Genomic DNA, 19510 nt, shown 5'->3' with positions numbered 1-19510 from the left:
CAGTGGCACATGCCTGTAGTCCCAGTTACTCAGGAGGCTGAGATAGCAGGATCACTTGAGCCCTGGAGTTGGAGGCTACAGTGCACCATAATTGCACCTGTGAATAGCCACTGCACTCCAGCCTGAGTAACATAGTGAGACCATGTTTCTATTTTTTAAAAAGGAGATATGGGGCTAAGATACAAAGTTGAATCTGGACTTAGGAAAGAAACTATGGATTTTTACTTAGCAAATGTCAAGCACAACTGTCCTCCACCTAATTGGGTTGAAATTTAAAGACAAAAGATCAGAAATGGAGTGGCTTTTTGAAATGTAGTTTTTTTGTAATTTATAATAGTGTTTTTAGTCTTGTCAGAGAAGAAAAGAGTAGGCAGCTTAGGTTCTCTGCTAATTGACCAGTGTGAATTTTAAAAACTTAACTTGGATTTCTTTTAAATTAAAAAAAAAAATCCTCCTAAGTAGTTACATTACATTATAGTTTTTCCAGCAAATTAGTTTTTTTTTTTTTACATTGTCTTACCCAAGTTTTTATGCAATGAAATGAGTTCAATCAGCAGTTAAAAACTAAAACGCTTCCCTCATAAGTTTTAAGGGTTTTCTTGGTCTGTTTTCTCCTCTGAAATCTGGAGCGTTGAGTAACACATATGAAAGAATATGGCAATATTTTTTATACCTAGTCATTTATGTGCCACCTTCCTGCTTTACCATATTCACATACTACTAATTCATACTTTTGACATTTTAATTATTAAGGTATATTAAATAACAAAATATTTTGGGTTTTTGTTTTGTTTTGTTTTGAGACAAGGTCTTGCTCTGTCACCCATGCTGGAGTGCAGTGGCCACAATCACGGCTCACTGCAGCTGCAGCCTCAACCTGCCAGGCTTAAGCAATCCTACTACTTCAGCCTCCCAAGTGGCTGGAAGTACAGGCATGCACCACTATGCTTGGCTAATTTTTTGTATTTTTTTAGAGATGGGGTTTCACCATGTTTTCAAAGCTGGTTTCGAACGCCTGGGCTCAAGCAATCCACCTACATCAGCCTCCCAAAGGGCTGTTATTACAGGCATGATCCACCAATTTATTTAAAATTTTAGTTACAGTTAAATAAAAGTATTTCATTGTGTACTGTCTGCAATCATTTTGTTCAGTACCAATGTACACACCACACTGGGAAACACTGGCATATATATAGTGGCACTTCTACATGCATTGTACATCACATTGCATTGATAATACTACAAGTGAGCTTTTCTGAGATTATTATAACGGGAGAGGAGAGGTTCCCTTGTGGTTGCATGTTATCTCAACACCCTTTCTCCTTCCTTTTGTAAGCTGAAATATTTCATTAGAAATTTACAAATTTTGTAGAGAGGATCTTAAGACTGTCTATTTTCAGAGATACTTCTCTCTTCCGTTGGAAGAATGACTGTAAACTTGGTATCAGTTTTCCTAAGAGTCCCAAAATACAGTACTGTAAATAGTAATATTCAGACTGTCTTATGTTCTACCTAACTCTTGATCTTTGCGCTATTCTTACTAGAGAAGAGTTTTCCATTTCAAAACTGGACTTCAAAAAATCTCTACTCCTCAAAAGATTTGGTGAAGTAGCTCTCTGTACTGAAACACAGAGAAATGGAGGACCAATAGACCTGCACTCAACTGTGCTAAATGCAAGAGATAAGTTTAGTGAGGCTGCAGAGGAACATAGTTCAGCCTGCCAGCAGCAACCCACCATTTCCATCGTTCTAATTAGTAGCTGTAGAACATAAATAGTACTAACTAGACTAATATAACCCTTGTAAATACATACGAAGAAAACTACAACAAAGGAAATTAGAAATGAGGTATAGGTGTTTCATCAGTCAGTAGGCTGGCCTGTTGAGCTTATCACTGTCAGTGTTTTGTAAACATTTTTACTGCAACCAAAGATGAAAAACTTTTTACATCATAATTCATTGTGTGTGTGTGTGTGTGTGTGTGTGTGTGTGTAAAATGTGGAATAGAATTTTCATAATACAATGTGCTATATACTCTAGCATTTTCTTTTTCTTTTTTTTTCTTTTTGAGACAGTCTCACTCTGCTGTCCAGGCTGGAGTGCAGTCACAATCCTAGCTCCCTGCATCCTTGAACTCCTGGGCTCAAGCAATCTTTCTGCCTCAGCTCCCCAAATAGCTAGGACTACAGGCACATGCCACCATGCCTGGCTAATTTTTAAAACTTTTTTTTGTAGAGATGGGGTCTCTCTATGTTACCCAGGCTAGACTCAAACTCCTGGCTTCAAGCAATCCTCCTGTCTCAGCCTCCCAAAGTGCTGGGATGACAAGTGTGAGTCATGGTGCTTGGCCACATTTTCTGTTTTATTTCATGTTTTAAAAGATGCTGGTGTGACCCCTAAATTGATTTTATGATCCACTAGTAGGCCTTTTTTTAAGAAACAGAGTCTTGCTCTGTCACCCAAGCTGGAGTACAGTGGCATGATCATAGCTTACTGTAGCCTCGAACTCTTGCGTTCAAGTGATGCTCCTCCCGTGTCTGCCTCCTGAGTAGCTGGGACTACAGTTGCATACCACCACGCCTAGCTAATTGTAGTTTTTATAGAGACGGGGTCTTGCTGTGTTGCCCAGGTTGATCGCAAACTCCTGGCCTCAAATGATCCTCCCACCTCAGCCTCCTGGGATTACAGGCATGAACCATCACACCTGGCCCCACTAGTGGGTGTTGACTTGTGTTTTCTAAAAATACTGTTTCTGAGATAACTGTGGGAGAAAAAAGAAGTAAAAATAAAATCTAGGTCCTTGGGCTTGCAAAGTAATTGAGGAAAAAGAATATACAATTAAGGAATAGTATAAATGAGAATAAAAAATGTTAAACTTGTTGTAATGACTGACAAGGGACTAAAGCATGAGCTGAAAATGTGAATGCTATTTTAGGTAAACAAAAGTGTCTCTACTACTATAAACATAACAATATTAGAGGAACGTCAAATTGTCAGCATGTAACTATGATTAATGTTGTGTCATTTAATACATGTTCATTAGAAAAAAGAGCCATAGATCTTAGCTCTAAAAGGGATTTTGAGTTTATCTGATTGAAGCAAATCTAAGTATTCACAGTTTATGGATGAAATAACTGAAGCCAGCAGAGGTTAAGTGACTTGCTAATGCTATATACCTAATTGAGAATGAGAGATTGGGGTGGGGTGGGGTGGGGGCAGAATAGCTTTCAGATCTCCTACTTCTACATTTTTCACTTACTCTTAAAGAACAGAAATGAGCCAAGCACAGTGGGTCACGCCTGAAATCCTAACCCTTTGGAAGGCCAAGGTTGGGGTATCTCTTGAGTCCAAGGGTTTGAGACCAGCCTGGGCAACATAGCAAGACCCCACCTCTTAAAAAAAGGAAAGGAAATGTTTTAGCATGTTTTAATCTATAATGTATTTTTTTACAGGAAGATATTCCTCGTCAGCTTGTCTACATTGGTCTTTACCTCTTCCACATTGCTGGAGCTTACCTTTTGAAGTGAGTTGGGATATTTCATGGGTGTGTAAGCAGGCTGGGCAGATAGTATGCAGACCTGTCTTAATTCATAATTAACATTCCTATTTTTAATTTGCTCTTTTAACAGCTTGAATCATCTAGGACTTGTTCTTCTGGTGCTACATTATTTTGTTGAATTTCTTTTCCATATTTCCCGCCTGTTTTATTTTAGCAATGAAAAGTATCAGAAAGGGTAAGTTGTTTAGCCATTCTATTTCTCGTGTAGTAGGTATTTAAAGTCAGTGCCTAACATTGCCAAGATCCATGCTTTTGGCCATTATATTAACTTTTTAAGCGATTAGTAGCTGCTTTAAATAAAACGAAATTATTTAGCAATTCAGACTTTGTATTTTACTCTCTAAAATGGAGGCTTTCTCAGCTAGAGAGATACTGTATTGTATCTTGCAATTTTGAAGGCTTCTTGGGTTTACTTTTCTGTTATAACTTCTACTTTGTTTATTACATGGTTTTTCTTTTGGAGGAGTGATAGAGAAGTGAACTCTCAGAAGAAAATGAAACAATGGATAATTAGCCTTATAGATAACTAAAATATATTGATGGTGAAATTGAACTGAAAACAGAATTGGAGAGGTATAACTTGTAAAGAGTGCAAAGTTGTCTTAAAAAAAGTAAAACTGGGACGCTTAAATGAGAATTGGGCATCCTGTTCTTTATAACACAGCTTTTTTGGTTTCTTTTGTCCAGCATTTTCTAAAATTATTCTGAATACTGGTAGTTCTGAGGAACATTAATAGTTCTTATACAAGAAAAGAGATAAGCTAAAGAGAAAATTAAACATTTATTTACTGGATTTTTTTAGAAATTTAAATAGGCTAATATGTGTTATATCTCTCTGAGTGTGGTATATAGCCTTTCCCAGATACTTGACACAAATTTCTTTTTTGCAGAATAAGAAATGCTATTTTAATATGCCTTTACTTAATAGGAATCTAGTTTCTTTTTTATTTATTTATTTTTTTTTTTGAGATGGAGTTTCACTCTTGTTGCCCAGGCTGGAGTGCAGTGGCGCGATCTCTGCTCACTGCGACCTCCATCTTCCAGTTTCAAGCAATTCTCCTGCCTCAGCCTCCCAAGTAGCTGGGATTACAGACGTCTGCTACCGCGCCCAACTTAGGAATCTAATTTCTAATAGAATCTTGTTTTTGAGATGTCAGGAATTTGACTTACGGCCTTTTTCTTGCAGATTTTCTCTGTGGGCAGTTCTTTTTGTTTTGGGAAGACTTCTGACTTTAATTCTTTCAGTACTGACTGTTGGTTTTGGCCTTGCAAGAGCAGAGAATCAGAAGCTGGATTTCAGTACGGGAAACTTCAATGTGTTGGCTGTTAGGTACAATCAATTTAACATTTTTTTCACTTTATACAGCTAGATAATATATATTATCAGTTTCTCTACTTTGAATCATCTAAAAAAGGATGAATATGAGGTTGGGGAAAATACTCATTTGATTTTATTTCATGCCCATTGCTATTTTACATGTCTAAAGTGAAGTACTAAAGCATTTAACTTTTAGGATAAATTATTAATGTAATGATTATTAATACAATTTTCTCAACTGAGTGGGAATTATTACTAAATACTATGAAAGAAGATAGAATGTATTCAGTGGCATTGTTTTTTATACACTAACTTTTTATTTCTTAATATTTCTTAGAATCGCTGTTCTGGCATCCATTTGCATTACTCAAGCTTTCATGATGTGGAAGTTCATTAATTTTCAGCTTCGGAGGTGGAGGGAACATTCTGCTTTTCAGGCACCAGCTGTGAAGAAGAAACCAACAGTAACTAAAGGCAGATCTTCTAAAAAAGGAACAGGTTTGTATTCAGTAAGCAATGAAAAACTCATGGAAGTAGAAAATTTTTAAAAAATTTGTTGTGGGATCTTATTTATTAGTTTTAAGGTCTTATAAAGAAAATACTATTCTGCTTTTCAACAAAATTAGAGGCAAAGTAATCTTACTGCATTCCACAATTGGGTGATCCCTTGGGTGAGGAAACTCAGTTACTCCCCTCAAAAGCTGTCCACCAAATTTCTCTTTAACAAGTTTTCCGTGCTTGGTTACCTCGAGCTACTTTAGACCAAACTTTATGGGCAGGTTTAGTGAATAACTAAACTAGAGGATGGTAGTTTGTTTTCAGGCATCTTATTCACATTTTAAAAAGCTCTTCACAACCTCTTCCCATCTGCCCATTTGTCCCAAGTGGAATAGCTTTTTTTTTTTTTTTTTTTTATAACTTCTGATTGCTTGATTCTTTGTCTTTAAAGCCTTCATTTAACCTCTTTTTTCCTTATGGTTTTTGCAAAAATTGAAAATGCGTTGATATTACAGTTAATTTTTTCAGTGTGTATGTGGTATTATGCCTAGAACTGTAACACAGGAAGTTTTTAGAATATGTCCACTCTGGTTTATTCCTTTGTAAGTATTAATACCTGATAATTTACATCCTCCAGCCCTGCTTTTTGTTTTCTTTGTTTTTTTTTTTTTTTTTTTTTCAAGTTTGTCCCAGCAAGTCTTGGCCCTTTGCATTTTCTTAATACATTTTAGTACAACTTGATCTGGGTGCAGTGGGGGGTGCCTGTAGTCCAGCTATTCAGGAGGCTGAGGCAGGAGGATCACTTGAACCCAGGAGTTCAAGGTTGCAGTGCACAATGATCATGCCTATGAAGAGCTACTTACACTCCAGCCTGGGCAACATATGCCTCTTTAGAAAAAAAAAAAAAATTTACAACCTGGTCAATTTCCACAAAAATTGCTGGGATATTAAGTTGAAATAACATCAAATCTGTAGATCAATTTAGGGATAATTGACTATTTCAACCCATTAACATGATATATACCTCTGTTTATTTAGGTCGTCTTTAATTTCTCCAAGTAATATTTTTAATAGCTTTAATGGGATGTAATTCACATAAAGTTTATCCTTTAAAGTATACATTTCAGTCATTTTTAATGTATGTTCACAAAATGGTGCAAACCACTATCTAATTCCAGAATATTTTTATCACTGCAAAAAGAAACCCCATGCCCATTAGCATCACTTCACATTTCCCCCTTCATTCTGCTCCAGCACCCTCTAATCCATTTTCTGTCTCTAAGGATTGGCCTTTTCTGGACATTTCATGTAAACAGAACCATGTGATATGTGGTCTTTTGCAAATGGATAATGTTTTGAGGTTCATCCATGTCATAGCATATATAAAGACTTCATTTATTTTTACAGCCAAATAATATTCCACTGTATGGAACCTTATTCTGTGGATATATACCATATTTTGTTTATCCATTCATCATTTGATGGATATTGAGTGCCTTTTACTTTTTGGCTATTATGAATAGTGATGCTGTGAACATTTAGGTGCAAGTTTTTGTTCAAACACGTGTTTTTATTGTCTGGGGTACATACATAGGGGTGGGATTTCCGAGTCATGCGGTAACTATGTTTAACATTTTGAGGGAACTGCCAGACTGTTCTTTGAAGTGGTTATACTATTTTACACTCAGTTTAGCATCTTGATATTCAGTTGTCCCTGTGCCATTTGTTAAAAAGACTCCTTCACTATGAACTGTCTTGATTCCCTTTTCAAAAATCATTTTTAAGAAAAGTTTATTTCTGGATCATGAATTCTATTGCATTTATTGGTATGTCGATTCTTTTGCCAGAACCACACTATCTTGATTACTGTAGCTTTGTAGTAAGTTTTGAAAGCAGGTAATGTGAGTCCCCAATGTTGTTGTTCTTTTTTATGTTTTGGTTATTCTGGGTTTCTTACATTTCCATGTGAGTTTTTATTTAAGTGATGGGATCTTGCTATGTTGCCCAGGCTAGACTTGAACTTGTAGGCTCAAGGGATTCTCCCATCTTAGCCTCCCAGGTAGCTGGGAGTACAGGCACATGCCGCCTTGCCCAGCCATTTTAATATGAATTCTATAATGAGCTTGTCAGTTTCTGCAAAAAAGCCAGCTGGGGTTTTGGTATGGATTACCTTCAATTTTAGGTTGCTTTGCAGAGTATGAACATGAATGTCTGTTTATTTAGATCTTTAATCTCTTTCAATTATATTTATCAGTGTATACATCTTGCAGTTCGTTAAATTTAATCCTATTTTATTCTTTTTGATGCTGTTGTAAAATAGAACCATCTTCTTAATTCCATTTTCAGATTCTTCATTGCCAGTATATATGAAATAGAATGCACTTTTGTATATTGATCTTGTATTCTGCAACCTTGCTGAATTTATTTATTCAAATAGGTTTTTTTTTTTTTTTTTTTTTTTTGGTGGGCAATCTGGATGCTTTCTATTGCATTTTCTTGCCAAATTGCCCTGCCCAGAACCTCCACAACAGGTGTTGAATAGAAATGGTGAGAGCAGACATCCTTGTCTTGTTTTTGATCTTAGGGGTAGGCATCCATCCCGTCTTTTACCATTAAGTATGATGTTAGCTATGGGTTTTTCATAAATGACCTTTATCAGGTTGAGGAAGTTCCCCTCTGATTCCTAGTTTGTTTTTATCATGGAAGGTTGTTAGATTTTGTCAATTGCTTTTTTTCCTGCATCTATTGAGATAACCTTGTGGGGTTTTGTCATTTTTTTCTGTTGGTATTATAGATTAGATTGATTTTCAGATGTTAAACCAACGTTGCATTCCTGGGATAAATTTCACTTGATTATGGTGTATGATCCTTTTTATCTCTTGATGGATTTGGTATGCAAGTATTTTGTTGAGGTTTTTTTGTGTCTGTATTCATAAAGGATAATTGGTGTATATTTTTCTTGCAACATCGTTGTCTGGTTTTAGTATCAAGATAATACTGGCTGCATAGAATGAACTGGGGAGTGTTTTTTCCTTTTCTGTTTTTTGGAAGAGTTCTTTACTTGATCTTAGCCAAAATGCCAGGAAGCAATGGAAGAGTTGTTGAAGGAGATATTTTATAGGTTTCTGTATAGGGATCTCATACATTTTTCATTAAATTTATTCTCAGATATTTTCTTTCTTAAGCTAATGTGCATGCTCTTTTTAAAAAACAGTTTTAACTATTTGTTACATAGTAATGCCATTTGTTTTCTTTAAGATACTATCCATGTACTGAAAAAAATCTTCCTAATTCACTTATTCTAAAGTTTACACTAAAATATACAGTTATATCATCTATAAATATTATACCTTTTCATTTTCTTCCTGTATTACACTAGCTAGGACTATACCATAAAATTGAATATAAGAAATGAATACTTTTGTTCCTCATATAAGAGGGAGACCTTTCGGTATTTCATTATTAAGAATGGTTTGTAGATGCCCTTTATTCAGTTCTCTTCTATACATCATTTACTAAGAGTTTTTGTCCATGACTTGTGGAATGTTAAGAAATGCTTTTTCTGCAACATTTAGTTAGTCGTAGAGTTTTTCTTTACTCTATTAATGTTGTGAATTGTATTGACTACATTGACTATCAATGTTAAAATAATTCTGCATTTCTGACATGCATCCAAGTTGGTGATAATACAGTAGTCTCCCTGGGGGAATACATTTCAAAACCCCCAATGGATGCCTGAAACCAGGGGTAGTTTCAAACTATATAGTTACGTGCTAAATAATGACATTTCAGTCAACAGCTGTACAACATATGTGCATACATGACTCATTTATGACACTGGTCCTATAAGATAATGCTGTATTTCTCCAATACCATTTCTATGTTTAAATATGTTTAGATACATAAATAGTTACCACTGTATTACAGTTGCCTACAGTATTCCATCCAGTAACATGCCGTGCAGATTTTTAGCCTAGGAGCAATAGGCTATACCATATAGCCTGGGTGTGTGGTAGGCTCTACCATCTAGATTTGTGGAAGTACATTCTATGATGTTCACACAATGATGAAATCGCCTAACACATTTCTTAAAACATAGCCTGTTAAGTGATGCATGACTGTATATATACTGTTTTCTTCTAATATAGCTATGATAAAGTTTTATTTATAAATTAGTCACATATAACAGCATATTGTAGCAAAAGTTAATTGAATGTGGTATTTTTCTCTCTCCAAATATTATACAGTACTCACCTATTTTCAGACCATGGTTGACTGTGGGTAACTGAAACCGTGGAAAGCAACACTGCAAATAAGCAGAGACCATTGTACATCACTTTCGCTGAATTCCCTTTTTCAATATTTCATTAGGATATTTGCACTTTGTTCATGTAATAATAGATCAACCTGTATTAGCCCTTTTTTGTAATATGTCAGATTTTGACCTCAAGGTTGTGCTGGCTTTAAAGAAAGTGTTGGGCAGATTTGTCCTTTGTGTAATATCAGCATTATTTCTTATTTAAGTGTTTGGAAGTGTTCACCAACTAAGCCCTCTGACCTAGAGTCTTCTTTTTTTTCAAAACAGGGTCTCGCTCTGTGCAGTGGCACGATCTTGGCTCACTGCAGCCTCAACCTTGTGGGCTCAAGCAATCCTCCCACCTCAGCCTCCTGAGTAGCTGGGGCTACAAGCACATGTCACCACGCCACTACTTCTTGTGTTTTTTGTAGAGATGGGATTTCACCATGTCACCCAAGATAGTCTTGAACTCCTGTACCCAAGTGATATGTCCACCAGTCTCAACCAATTGGCTGGGCACCCAGCACTTTGGGAGGCTGAGATGGGTGGATGACTTGAGCCCAGGAGTTCAAGACCAGGCTGGGCAACATGATGAAACTCCGTCTTTACAAAAAATACAAAAATGAGCCAGGCATGGTGGTGCATGCCTGTAGTCCCAGTACTTGGGAGGCTGAGGTGGGAGGATCCCTTGATCCTGATGTCACCCTTGGGGTGTCACTTCACCAGCTGGAAACCTTTGTGGCTGGTGGCGCCTTCTGCCTGAGTACTGCTTGCACCCGCTGGGCTCATTCCACCCGCTTGGCCTGACAGGCTGTGCTTGGCTTAAGCTACCGGCCCAGATCCCACACCTGTCAAGCATGAGCCAGACGCAGAGCAGCAGGGGGTGTGGGCAAGCACACGCAAGGTCTAGCCACTGCACATAGCCAGACACACAGGCTGCTGCCACGGGGCAGGCAGCTCTAGGCACCAGCACAGGTGCTGGCTGTGTGTGAGGCTGCAGCTGGACCAGGTGTACTGCATGCGGCTTCCGCTGCAGGCACCCATGACTGGACAAGTGGAGTGTGGTGACATCTCCAGAGCTTGGAGATGGCCGGAACCACCGAACCCCAAAGAGGGTGTCACAGCCCTGGTTCAGGGAGCCCTTAGATCTGGGCTTCCCAAAGGAGCAAAGCTCTTTTCTCTTTCTTGTCATCCACAACGTGGTGAGCAGGGGGGCATGTTTCAGCCTTGTTTGTGCTGTAGCCCTTTCAGTCCCACCATTGAGCAGGTCCCAAGTTCTTGTCCTGCATCCAGGAAGAATGAGGTATGCAGACAACTGGAGGGTGAGCAAGGCAGAGAGGAGGTTCATTGAGAGGCAGAACAGTTCTCAGGAGACCTGAAGTGGTTAGCTCCTTTCCACAGGCAGGTCATCTCGTTATCTGTGCAGCCCTCAGCAGACAAGAGACCTAGAGTGGTTAGCTCCTATCCACATTCTCATCATCTGCCCAAGTCTGGCTGAGTCCAGGATTTTTATGAGCTTCAGGGGGGAGGAAGTGCATGCTGATTGGTCCATGGGTGGGCCCAGAAAAAGCACTGTAAGTTCTCACTCCAGTCCATGGAACTGGCGGCCTGGCCCCCAGGTTTCAGGCTGTCCCTGGCCTGAAGAGGGGGGGCTTCACCAGGGGCCCACCCCTTTCTGCCCAGGAACCTGTCTGCCTCCTGCTGCCATCAACCTGCCATCCATGGTGCCTAGGCTGGTCATGCCAAGGGGTGCCTACAGGCCCACGCCAAGCTGCCCTCAGCCCCCCTCGGCCTCCCTCTTGTGCTCATCAGCACCCAAAGTCCTGACAGGGCCAAGGGAGCAGGGAGCTGCCTTGGAACTTCTAAAAGGGCTATAGCACAAACAAGGCTGAAATATGCCCCCCTGCTCACCACGTTGCGGATGACAAGAAAGAGAGAAAAGCCCCCAGATCTGGGGGCTCCCTGAGCAGGCATATCAGCGCTGCTCTAATCCCAGGGTCAGTCTCACCTTCACTCCAAAACTAGCAGACGCCAGGAGTGGCAGAGTGGCCAGGCAGCAGGAGCAGGCACTTCCAAGCCTGCAGAGGTAATAGGGCTTCCCAGACCCCCAAGAGCTACGGCTGGGTGGCTGCCGCTGGGCCCAGGAGTGCGGGGCTCCCACCACTCCAGCTCTGAAAGAGATGGGGCTCCTGCTAGCTATGTGGAGCATGCAGCCCTAGCTGCACCTCCCACACTACAGCCAATGTCATGGCAGTAGCCACTCCATATGGGCTGCCGCTGCCATCACTGAGAAGTGGAGGTTGCAGTGAGTGGAGATCATGTCGCTGGACTCCAGCCGGGATAACAGAGTGAGACCCTGTCTCAGAAGAAAAAAAAGATAATACTGTTGTTCACATTTTCTGTTTCTTAGTCGTTTCTCTTTTGGTAAATAGTGTTTTTCAAGGAATTTGTCTAGTTCATATAAATTTGCAAATACATTGGCATAAAATTATTCATATGACTTTCGTTATCCTGTTAACGCCTGTAAATGAGGAGTGATTCCTGTTTTTCATTTCGTGTGTTAGTAACGTAAACCTTTTATCTTTCCTTCCATCAGTCAAAACCAACATTTGTCTTTTTGTGTTGATTTTCCTAGTTGTCTCTTTTCTGGATCATTGATTTCTATTCTTCTTTCCTTTTCATTGGGTTTAATTTGCTGTTTTGTTTGTGATTTACCTTCTTGAGATGGATCTTTGGAGCATTGATTTGTATCTCTTGTGAATTACATTCAGTTAAGGGTAAACTTTTCCTATCAACACTGCTTTAACTGTATTTCACAAGGTTTGTTTTTTTTGTTTTGGGGTTTTTTTGTGTGGTTTTTTTTTTTTTTTTAGATGGAGTCTAGCTCTGTTGCCCACACTGGAGTGCAGTGGCACGATCTCGGCTCACTGCAAGCTTCGCCTCCCGGGCTCAAGTGATTTTCCTGCCTCCCAAGTAGCCAGGATTACAGGCACCCACCACCACAACCAACAAATTTTTGTATTTTTAGTAGAGATGGCGTTTCACCACATTGGCCAGGCTGGTCTTGAACTCCTGACCTCAGGTGATCCACCCATCTCAACCTCCCAAAGTGCTGGGATTACAGGCATGAGCCACCGTGCTCAGTCTGTATTTCATGGGTTTCAATATGTCTTTTTCATTATTATTCAGTTTAATGATAGCTGTGCTGGGATTCCACTTGTGCTGTGATTCCACTTGTGCTGTGATTATAGGTGCAAGCCATTACCCCCACCTCAAACATCCATTTCTGTATGCAGCTTTTATATTTTTGGAGAGAGAGTCAGTCACACATTTGTTACTCCATCATAGCTTGAAGAAGGCCATTACATTAGCCAGGTGTGGTGGCACATGCCTGTAGTCCCACCTATTTGGGAGGCTGAGGTCCCCGGGAGCATCACTGGTCCCCGGGAGTTCAAGACTGCATTGAGCCATGATCGTGCCACTGCACAGCCTTGGTGACAGAGTGAGACCCTGTCTCAAAAACAAACAGTAGCATAAATAAATAAAAAGAAGGCCATAATACATGCCTCCACGTAGGAATTATCCTAAACACCAACTTTAGTATATTGTAAACAAATATCCCCAAGGACTTTGCTGTCAAGTGTGAAAAGTTTCTTTATTTCTACAGAAGGTATTTCTCTTGAATACTATTTTTAAATTCTTGTAACTTTATAGTTTTCTGTCCTGTCACTTTTTTCTGCTTTTAATAGTAGTTTTCTTTTAATTTGCTACTTTCAGTTCATTGTGTTAAAAATGTTACCAGGTTTTGTGATTGGTTAAATACTAGTAAATAAATTTCACCTGAGTGTATATTGGATTTTACATTTTCTTTTCTGAAGGTATCTTTACATATAAAGATTATAACTTGCATTTATTTATAAAAGAGAGTAACATGGATTCTTTTGTTTTTTGCAGAAAATGGTGTGAATGGAACATTAACTTCAAATGTAGCAGACTCTCCCCGGAATAAAAAAGAGAAATCTTCATAATGAATTATAACCTAATTGATTAATGTCCCCAAAGAAATCTGCTTTCTACTATATCTTTCAGCATTAGAGATTTTTCTGTTCTTGAAAATACAGTCTGTGCTCTTTGATTTTTGCTATTGTACGGTTTCATGCATTTTTTTAAAGGGCATTTGAGGGGAGGATTATTGCTATGAATGAAAAAAATATTTTAGCTTAGACTAAGCTACCTGCCTTCAAAATAGTTTAGGGACCACCACCATATTTTATTTTGTTTTTATTTTTGAACATTTTTCTAATGATTTGGAGAGAAAACTATTTACAAAAATTCCACATATCAGTGATACAATTTCTTGCTGTCACCAATTTTTTATAATAGCAGAGTGGCCTGTTCTAAGAAGGCCATATTTTTTAAGTTATCTTTCAGGGTAAAATGGAAATACTATAAAGTTGGATGTCAAACTTTAATATGTTTTCAGTGTTCTCTAATTTTTTGGAATTTTTGTAGCCTTTACACCTGGAAAAAAAGATTTGTAAAATCACCAGAACAATTGTGTGCTTTATTTTATAGGTAGTGGTTATTAGTATTACATCCCTATTTTAAAAACAGAAACATAATAATGGTTACAACATGTGGAGTTTTATTGACATACATATTAAATCAAAGTATATTCTTAAAAGTACTTGTGAAGTAAAATCTTGTGCATTTTCAATACTTGTAAACTGGAAATCAGAAAATATTTACTATGAACAGGAAAATCTGACTTATACAGCCCTTTTTGATATGTTTATTAATATTGATTCTTAATGGGGCTCATAATAAGTTTAATATGCACAGCATCTTAGAAAAGTTTAACCTGCAAACCCTTTTAAAACATAATGCCTACTTGATTTATTTCTATAAAAAGACTGTCAGGTAATTATATTTGGAAAACATTTAATGCACTAACTGTAAAGAAATTGAAAATTCAGGTGGATAAATAGTCTTACAAAAGACAATGTGCTTTATGTTATACCTATAGCTTTGGTCCCATCTTTAATTGAGAAACATTTATCTGTATAAAACATATTTTTGGATAAATATATATATATATATTTGTATCTCTACAGAAAGGCTCTAAAAAGCATTTGAGGAAAATATTTGGTTCCCTTTTCTATAATCATCCTTTAAAATCCTTATAGCTACATTTGGTTTATTCATTGTATTTACAGTATATATATTGTTGTTTTCAGTGTTCACATCTTGTTCCCCATTTCTCACTTGTGTCACCAGCTGTTTGTGCCATTTTTAGTGTAAAAGTTGCAGACCTATTAGATCTGCAGTTTAAGTTGCCATGCTGCTAGGAAATTGTCCTTTTTCTTTCCAGCTGTTTACCTACTTCCTGGAAAAAGTAGTAGCTCTCTGTAGCATTATGGAGTTTCAGTGGAACCAAATTTTTGCCATTAAAAACTGGCATTATACTGAACTATACATTGAGAAATCAATCAAAATAAAAATTTTTACTTTCACAAGTTGTATCCTGGATGTTTCTGTCATTGTTGGTGTTTAGGCTATTTTGGTATATAACCTCATTAAAATGTACCATATTTAAAACACTTCATAGACATTCAGAATAACCCTTTTCAAAATTGTGTTCTGCAAATAAACAGATTTGTTCCACAGAATATTGGTGAGGACTACCGTGGGGATAGATGGTCATAACCAAATAAATCTGGGAATCACTGGATTAAACTAACCTAAAGGTGTCTCTTTATTATGGGACCATTCAGTCCTTAATATGCAAACGTGTTTCCTGGTGCACCAAGAATGTTGGATATAATATGCAGTGTTTCCCACCTTATTTGCCTGTAGAATTTTCTGTTCATCGAATTATTATAGCACTTTGTTTTCTACAGCATACACTGTGTTTAGGCAAAGAAAAAAAGCCCTTGACATGTAGTTACCAAGGGCTTACATATACACACAAGCACGTATACACACAAGTATGATTATAAATTATGAGCCCTACATCCTGCTCTCAAATGTGCTGAGGAAAGTCTGTACTGGCTTCCAGATCCTGCAGAGCCTGTCATTATCATCTGGACTCAAGTCGAGCTTCAAAGCATGATGGGAATCCTGTAGGGACCCACACCTGGACAAGGCTCATGGCTCTGTCTTAAACCCTGGGGGACCATGAATTAGTTGCTTTGCTGCCCTGGGGTTTAGTCTTTCCCTCCACAAAATGCCTCCTGCAGTTTTTTTTTAACTGTAGATTGACAATTTATAATTATATGTGGGGGTACAAAATGGTGTTATGATTTATGAGTATAATATGGAATAATTAAGCTAGTTAACATCCATCACCGCAAATACTGAACATTTTTTGTGATGAGAACATGTAAATTTAGTTTTGAAATGTATAATGCTGTTATTAACTATATTTACCATGCTGTGCAGTAAAACTAAAAAGAAATTCCTTCTGCCATATTTTACACCCTTTGACCATCATCTCCCCATTCCTCTCAGCCCTGAGCCTTTGTAACCATCATTCTACACTCTGATTCTGTGAGTTTTAGATTCCATATATAAGTAAGTATGTGCCATATTTGTCTGTGTCTGATTTACTTCACTTAGCATAATGTTCTTCAGTTTCATCCATGTTGTCACAAATGACAGAATGTCTTTTTTAAAGGCTGAATAGTATTCCATTGTGTATATATACCCCATTTTCCACATTTTCTTTAGCCATTCATCTGCTGATAGACATTAGGTTGATTCCATAACTTGGCTATTGTAAATTTAGTGCTACAGTGAACACAAGGCTGCAAACATCTCTTCAACACACTGATTTCAAATCTTTGGGTTGAATTCCCAGAAGTGGGATTGCTGGATCATATGGTAATTCTATTCTTAGTTTTTTGAAGAACAGTTTTCCTTAATGGCTGTACTAATTTACATTCTTAACAGTGTATACCAATTCCCTTTTCTCCATATCCTTGCCAACATTTGTTATCTTTTGTTTTTGTTATGATAGCCATTGTGACAGGTGTAAGATGACATCATATTGTGGTTTCAATTGGCAGTTTTTCCATTACGTTTCCTTTAGTAGTGTTACAGTTTCTGGGCTTACATTTAAGTCCTTAATCTATTTTGAGTTGATTTTTGCATATAGGTAAGATGAAGTTCCAATTTCATTGTGCATGTGGGTATCTAGTTTTCCTAGCACCATTTATTGAAGAGACTATTCTTTTCCCATTGTATATTCTTGGCACCTTTGTGGAAAAGCAATTGACCATGTGTATACCTGGGTTCATTTATGGGCTCTCTGTTCTGTTTCATCTGTACTTGGTGTTTTCGTTTGTTTGTTTGTTTTGCAAGTACTATGCTTACTTTTGTTTTTTAAAATATATACACAGGGAGCCAGGGGTCTTACTATATTGCCCAAGCTGGTGTCAAACTCCTCGCCTCGAGCGATGCTCCTGCCTCAGTATCCCAAAGTGCTGGGATTACAAGTGTGATTACTAACACTTTTTTTTTTCGATAGTTTTTAGGAAACAGATGGTTTGGGTTACATGGATAAGTTATTTGGTGGTGATTTCTGAAATTTTAGTGCACGTCCCACATGAGCAGTGTACAGTGTACCCAATGTGTAGTTTTTTATCCCTCACTCCCCTCCTGTCCTTCCCTGAGTCACCAAAATCCATTATGTCATTCTTATGCCTTTGCATCCTCATAGCTTAGTTCCCACTAGTAAGTGAAGACATACGATACTTGGTTTTCCATTCCTGAGTTACTTCACTTACAAAAACGGTCTCAAGCTCCATCCAGGTTGTTGCAAATGCCATTATTTTATTCCTTTTTATGGCTGAGTAGTATTCCATTGTATAAATATACCACATTTTCCTTATCAACATGTTGGTTGATGGGCATTTAGGCTGGTTCCATATTTTTGCAATTGCAAATTGTGTTGCTATAAACATGTGTGTGCAAGTGTCTTTTTCATATAATGACTTCTTTTCTTCTGGGCAGATACCCAGTAGTAGGACTGCAGGATCAAATGGTAGTTTTACTTTTAGTTTATTAAGGAATCTCCATACTGTTTTCCATAGTAGTTGTACTAGTTTACATTCACACCAGCAGTGTAAAAGTTCCCTTTCACAACATCTACGTCAACATCTTTTTTTTTTTTTAATTATGGCCATTCTTGCAGGAGTGAGGTGGTATCTCATTGTGGTTTTAATTTGTATTTCCCTGACAATCAGTGATGTTGGGGATTTTTTCATGTTTATTGGCTATTCATATATCTTCTTTTGAGAATTTTCTATTCATGTCCTTTGCCCACTTTTTGATGGAATTGTTTTTTTCTTGCTAATTTGTTTGAGTTCCTTGTGGATCTGGTTATTAGTCCTTTGTTGGATACATAGTTTGTGAATATTTTCTCCTACTCTGTGGGTTGTCTGTTTACTCTGATTATTTCTTTTGCTGTGCAGAAGCTTTTTAGTTTAATTAGGTCCCATCTATTTATTTTTTCTTTGTTACATTCGCTTTTGGGTTCTTCGTCATGAACTCTTTGCCTAAGCCAATGTCTAAAAGAGTTTTTCTGATGTTATCTTCTAGAATTTTTATGGTGTCAGGTCTTAGATTTAAGTCTTTGATCCATCTTGAGTTGATTTTTGTATAAAGTGGGAGATGGGGATCCAGTCTCATTCTTCTACGTGTGACTTGCCAGTCAACCCAGCACCATTTGTTGAATAGGGTGTTCTTTCCCTACTTTATGTTTTTGTTTGCTTTGTTTAAGATCAGTTGGCTGTAAGTATCTGGCTTTGTTTCTGGGTTCTCTATTCTGTTCCACTGGTCTGTGTGCCTGTTTTTCTACCACGATCTTGCTGTTTTAGCCTAGTTTGAAGTTGGGTAATGTGATTCCTCCAGATTTGTTCTTTTTGCGTAGTGCTGCATTGGCTATGTGAGCTCTTTTTATGGATCCATATGAATTTTAGGATTGTTTTTACTAGTTCTGTGAAGAATGATGGTGGTATTTTGATGGGAATTGCATTGAATCTGTAGATTGCTTTTGGAGTATGGTCATTTTCCCAATATTGATTCTACCCATCCATGAGCATGAAATGTGTTTCCATTTGTTTGTGTCATCCATGATTTCTTTCAGCAATGTTTTGTAGTTTTCCTTATAGAGATCTTTTACCTCCTTGGTTAGGTATATTCCTAAGTTTTGGGGGTTTGTTTGTTTTGCAGCTGTCATAAAAGGGATTCGGTTCTTGATTTGATTCTCAGCTTGGTCATTGTTGGTGTACAGCAGAACTACTGGTTTGTGCAATTGATTTTGTACCTGAGATTTTACTGAATTCATTGTCAGATCTAGGAGCTTTTTGGATGAGTCTTTAGGGTTTTCTAGGTACATGATCATATCATCGTTAAACAGCAACAGTTTGAATTCCTCTTTACTGCCTTGGATGTCCTTTATTTCTTTCTCTTGTCAGATTGCTCTGGCTAGACTTCCAGTACTATATTGAATAGTAGTGATGAAAGTGGGCATTCTTATCTTGTTCTAGTTCTCAGGGGAAATGCTTTCAACTTTTCCCCATTCAGTATAATGTTGGCTGTGGGTCTGTCATAGATTGTCATTATTACCTTGAGGTATGTCCCTTCTGTGTCAGTCTTGCTGAGGGTTTTAATCATAAAAGGATACTGGATTTTGTCAAATGCTTTTCTGCATCTGTTGAGATGATCATATGATTTTTGTTTTTAATTGTTTATGTGATATATCACAATTATTGATTTGTGTATGTTAAACCATCCCTGCATCCCTGGTATGAAACCCACTTGATCATGGTGTGTT

General features: G+C 37.8%; 1 protein-coding gene across 1 annotated transcript in view; it reads left to right on the top strand.

The window, feature by feature from the left end:
- Nucleotides 1-15185, top strand: part of TRAM1 (translocation associated membrane protein 1) — a 33184-nt gene extending 17999 nt beyond the window's left edge. Inside the window, exons 7-11 of the mRNA XM_054498137.2 lie at nucleotides 3453-3523; nucleotides 3630-3734; nucleotides 4746-4889; nucleotides 5215-5375; nucleotides 13627-15185. Of these exons, the coding sequence (XP_054354112.1) occupies nucleotides 3453-3523; nucleotides 3630-3734; nucleotides 4746-4889; nucleotides 5215-5375; nucleotides 13627-13700 (555 nt within the window). The 3' untranslated portion in view covers nucleotides 13701-15185. The remainder of the gene's footprint in view (nucleotides 1-3452; nucleotides 3524-3629; nucleotides 3735-4745; nucleotides 4890-5214; nucleotides 5376-13626) is intronic.
- Nucleotides 15186-19510: the final 4325 nt, after the last annotated feature.

Source organism: Pongo pygmaeus, chromosome 7 (genome assembly GCF_028885625.2).
Source record: "Pongo pygmaeus isolate AG05252 chromosome 7, NHGRI_mPonPyg2-v2.0_pri, whole genome shotgun sequence".
NCBI lineage: Eukaryota > Metazoa > Chordata > Mammalia > Primates > Hominidae > Pongo > Pongo pygmaeus.
Note: the sequence above shows the minus strand (reverse complement) of the source record. Positions and strands in the feature narration are given on the sequence as shown.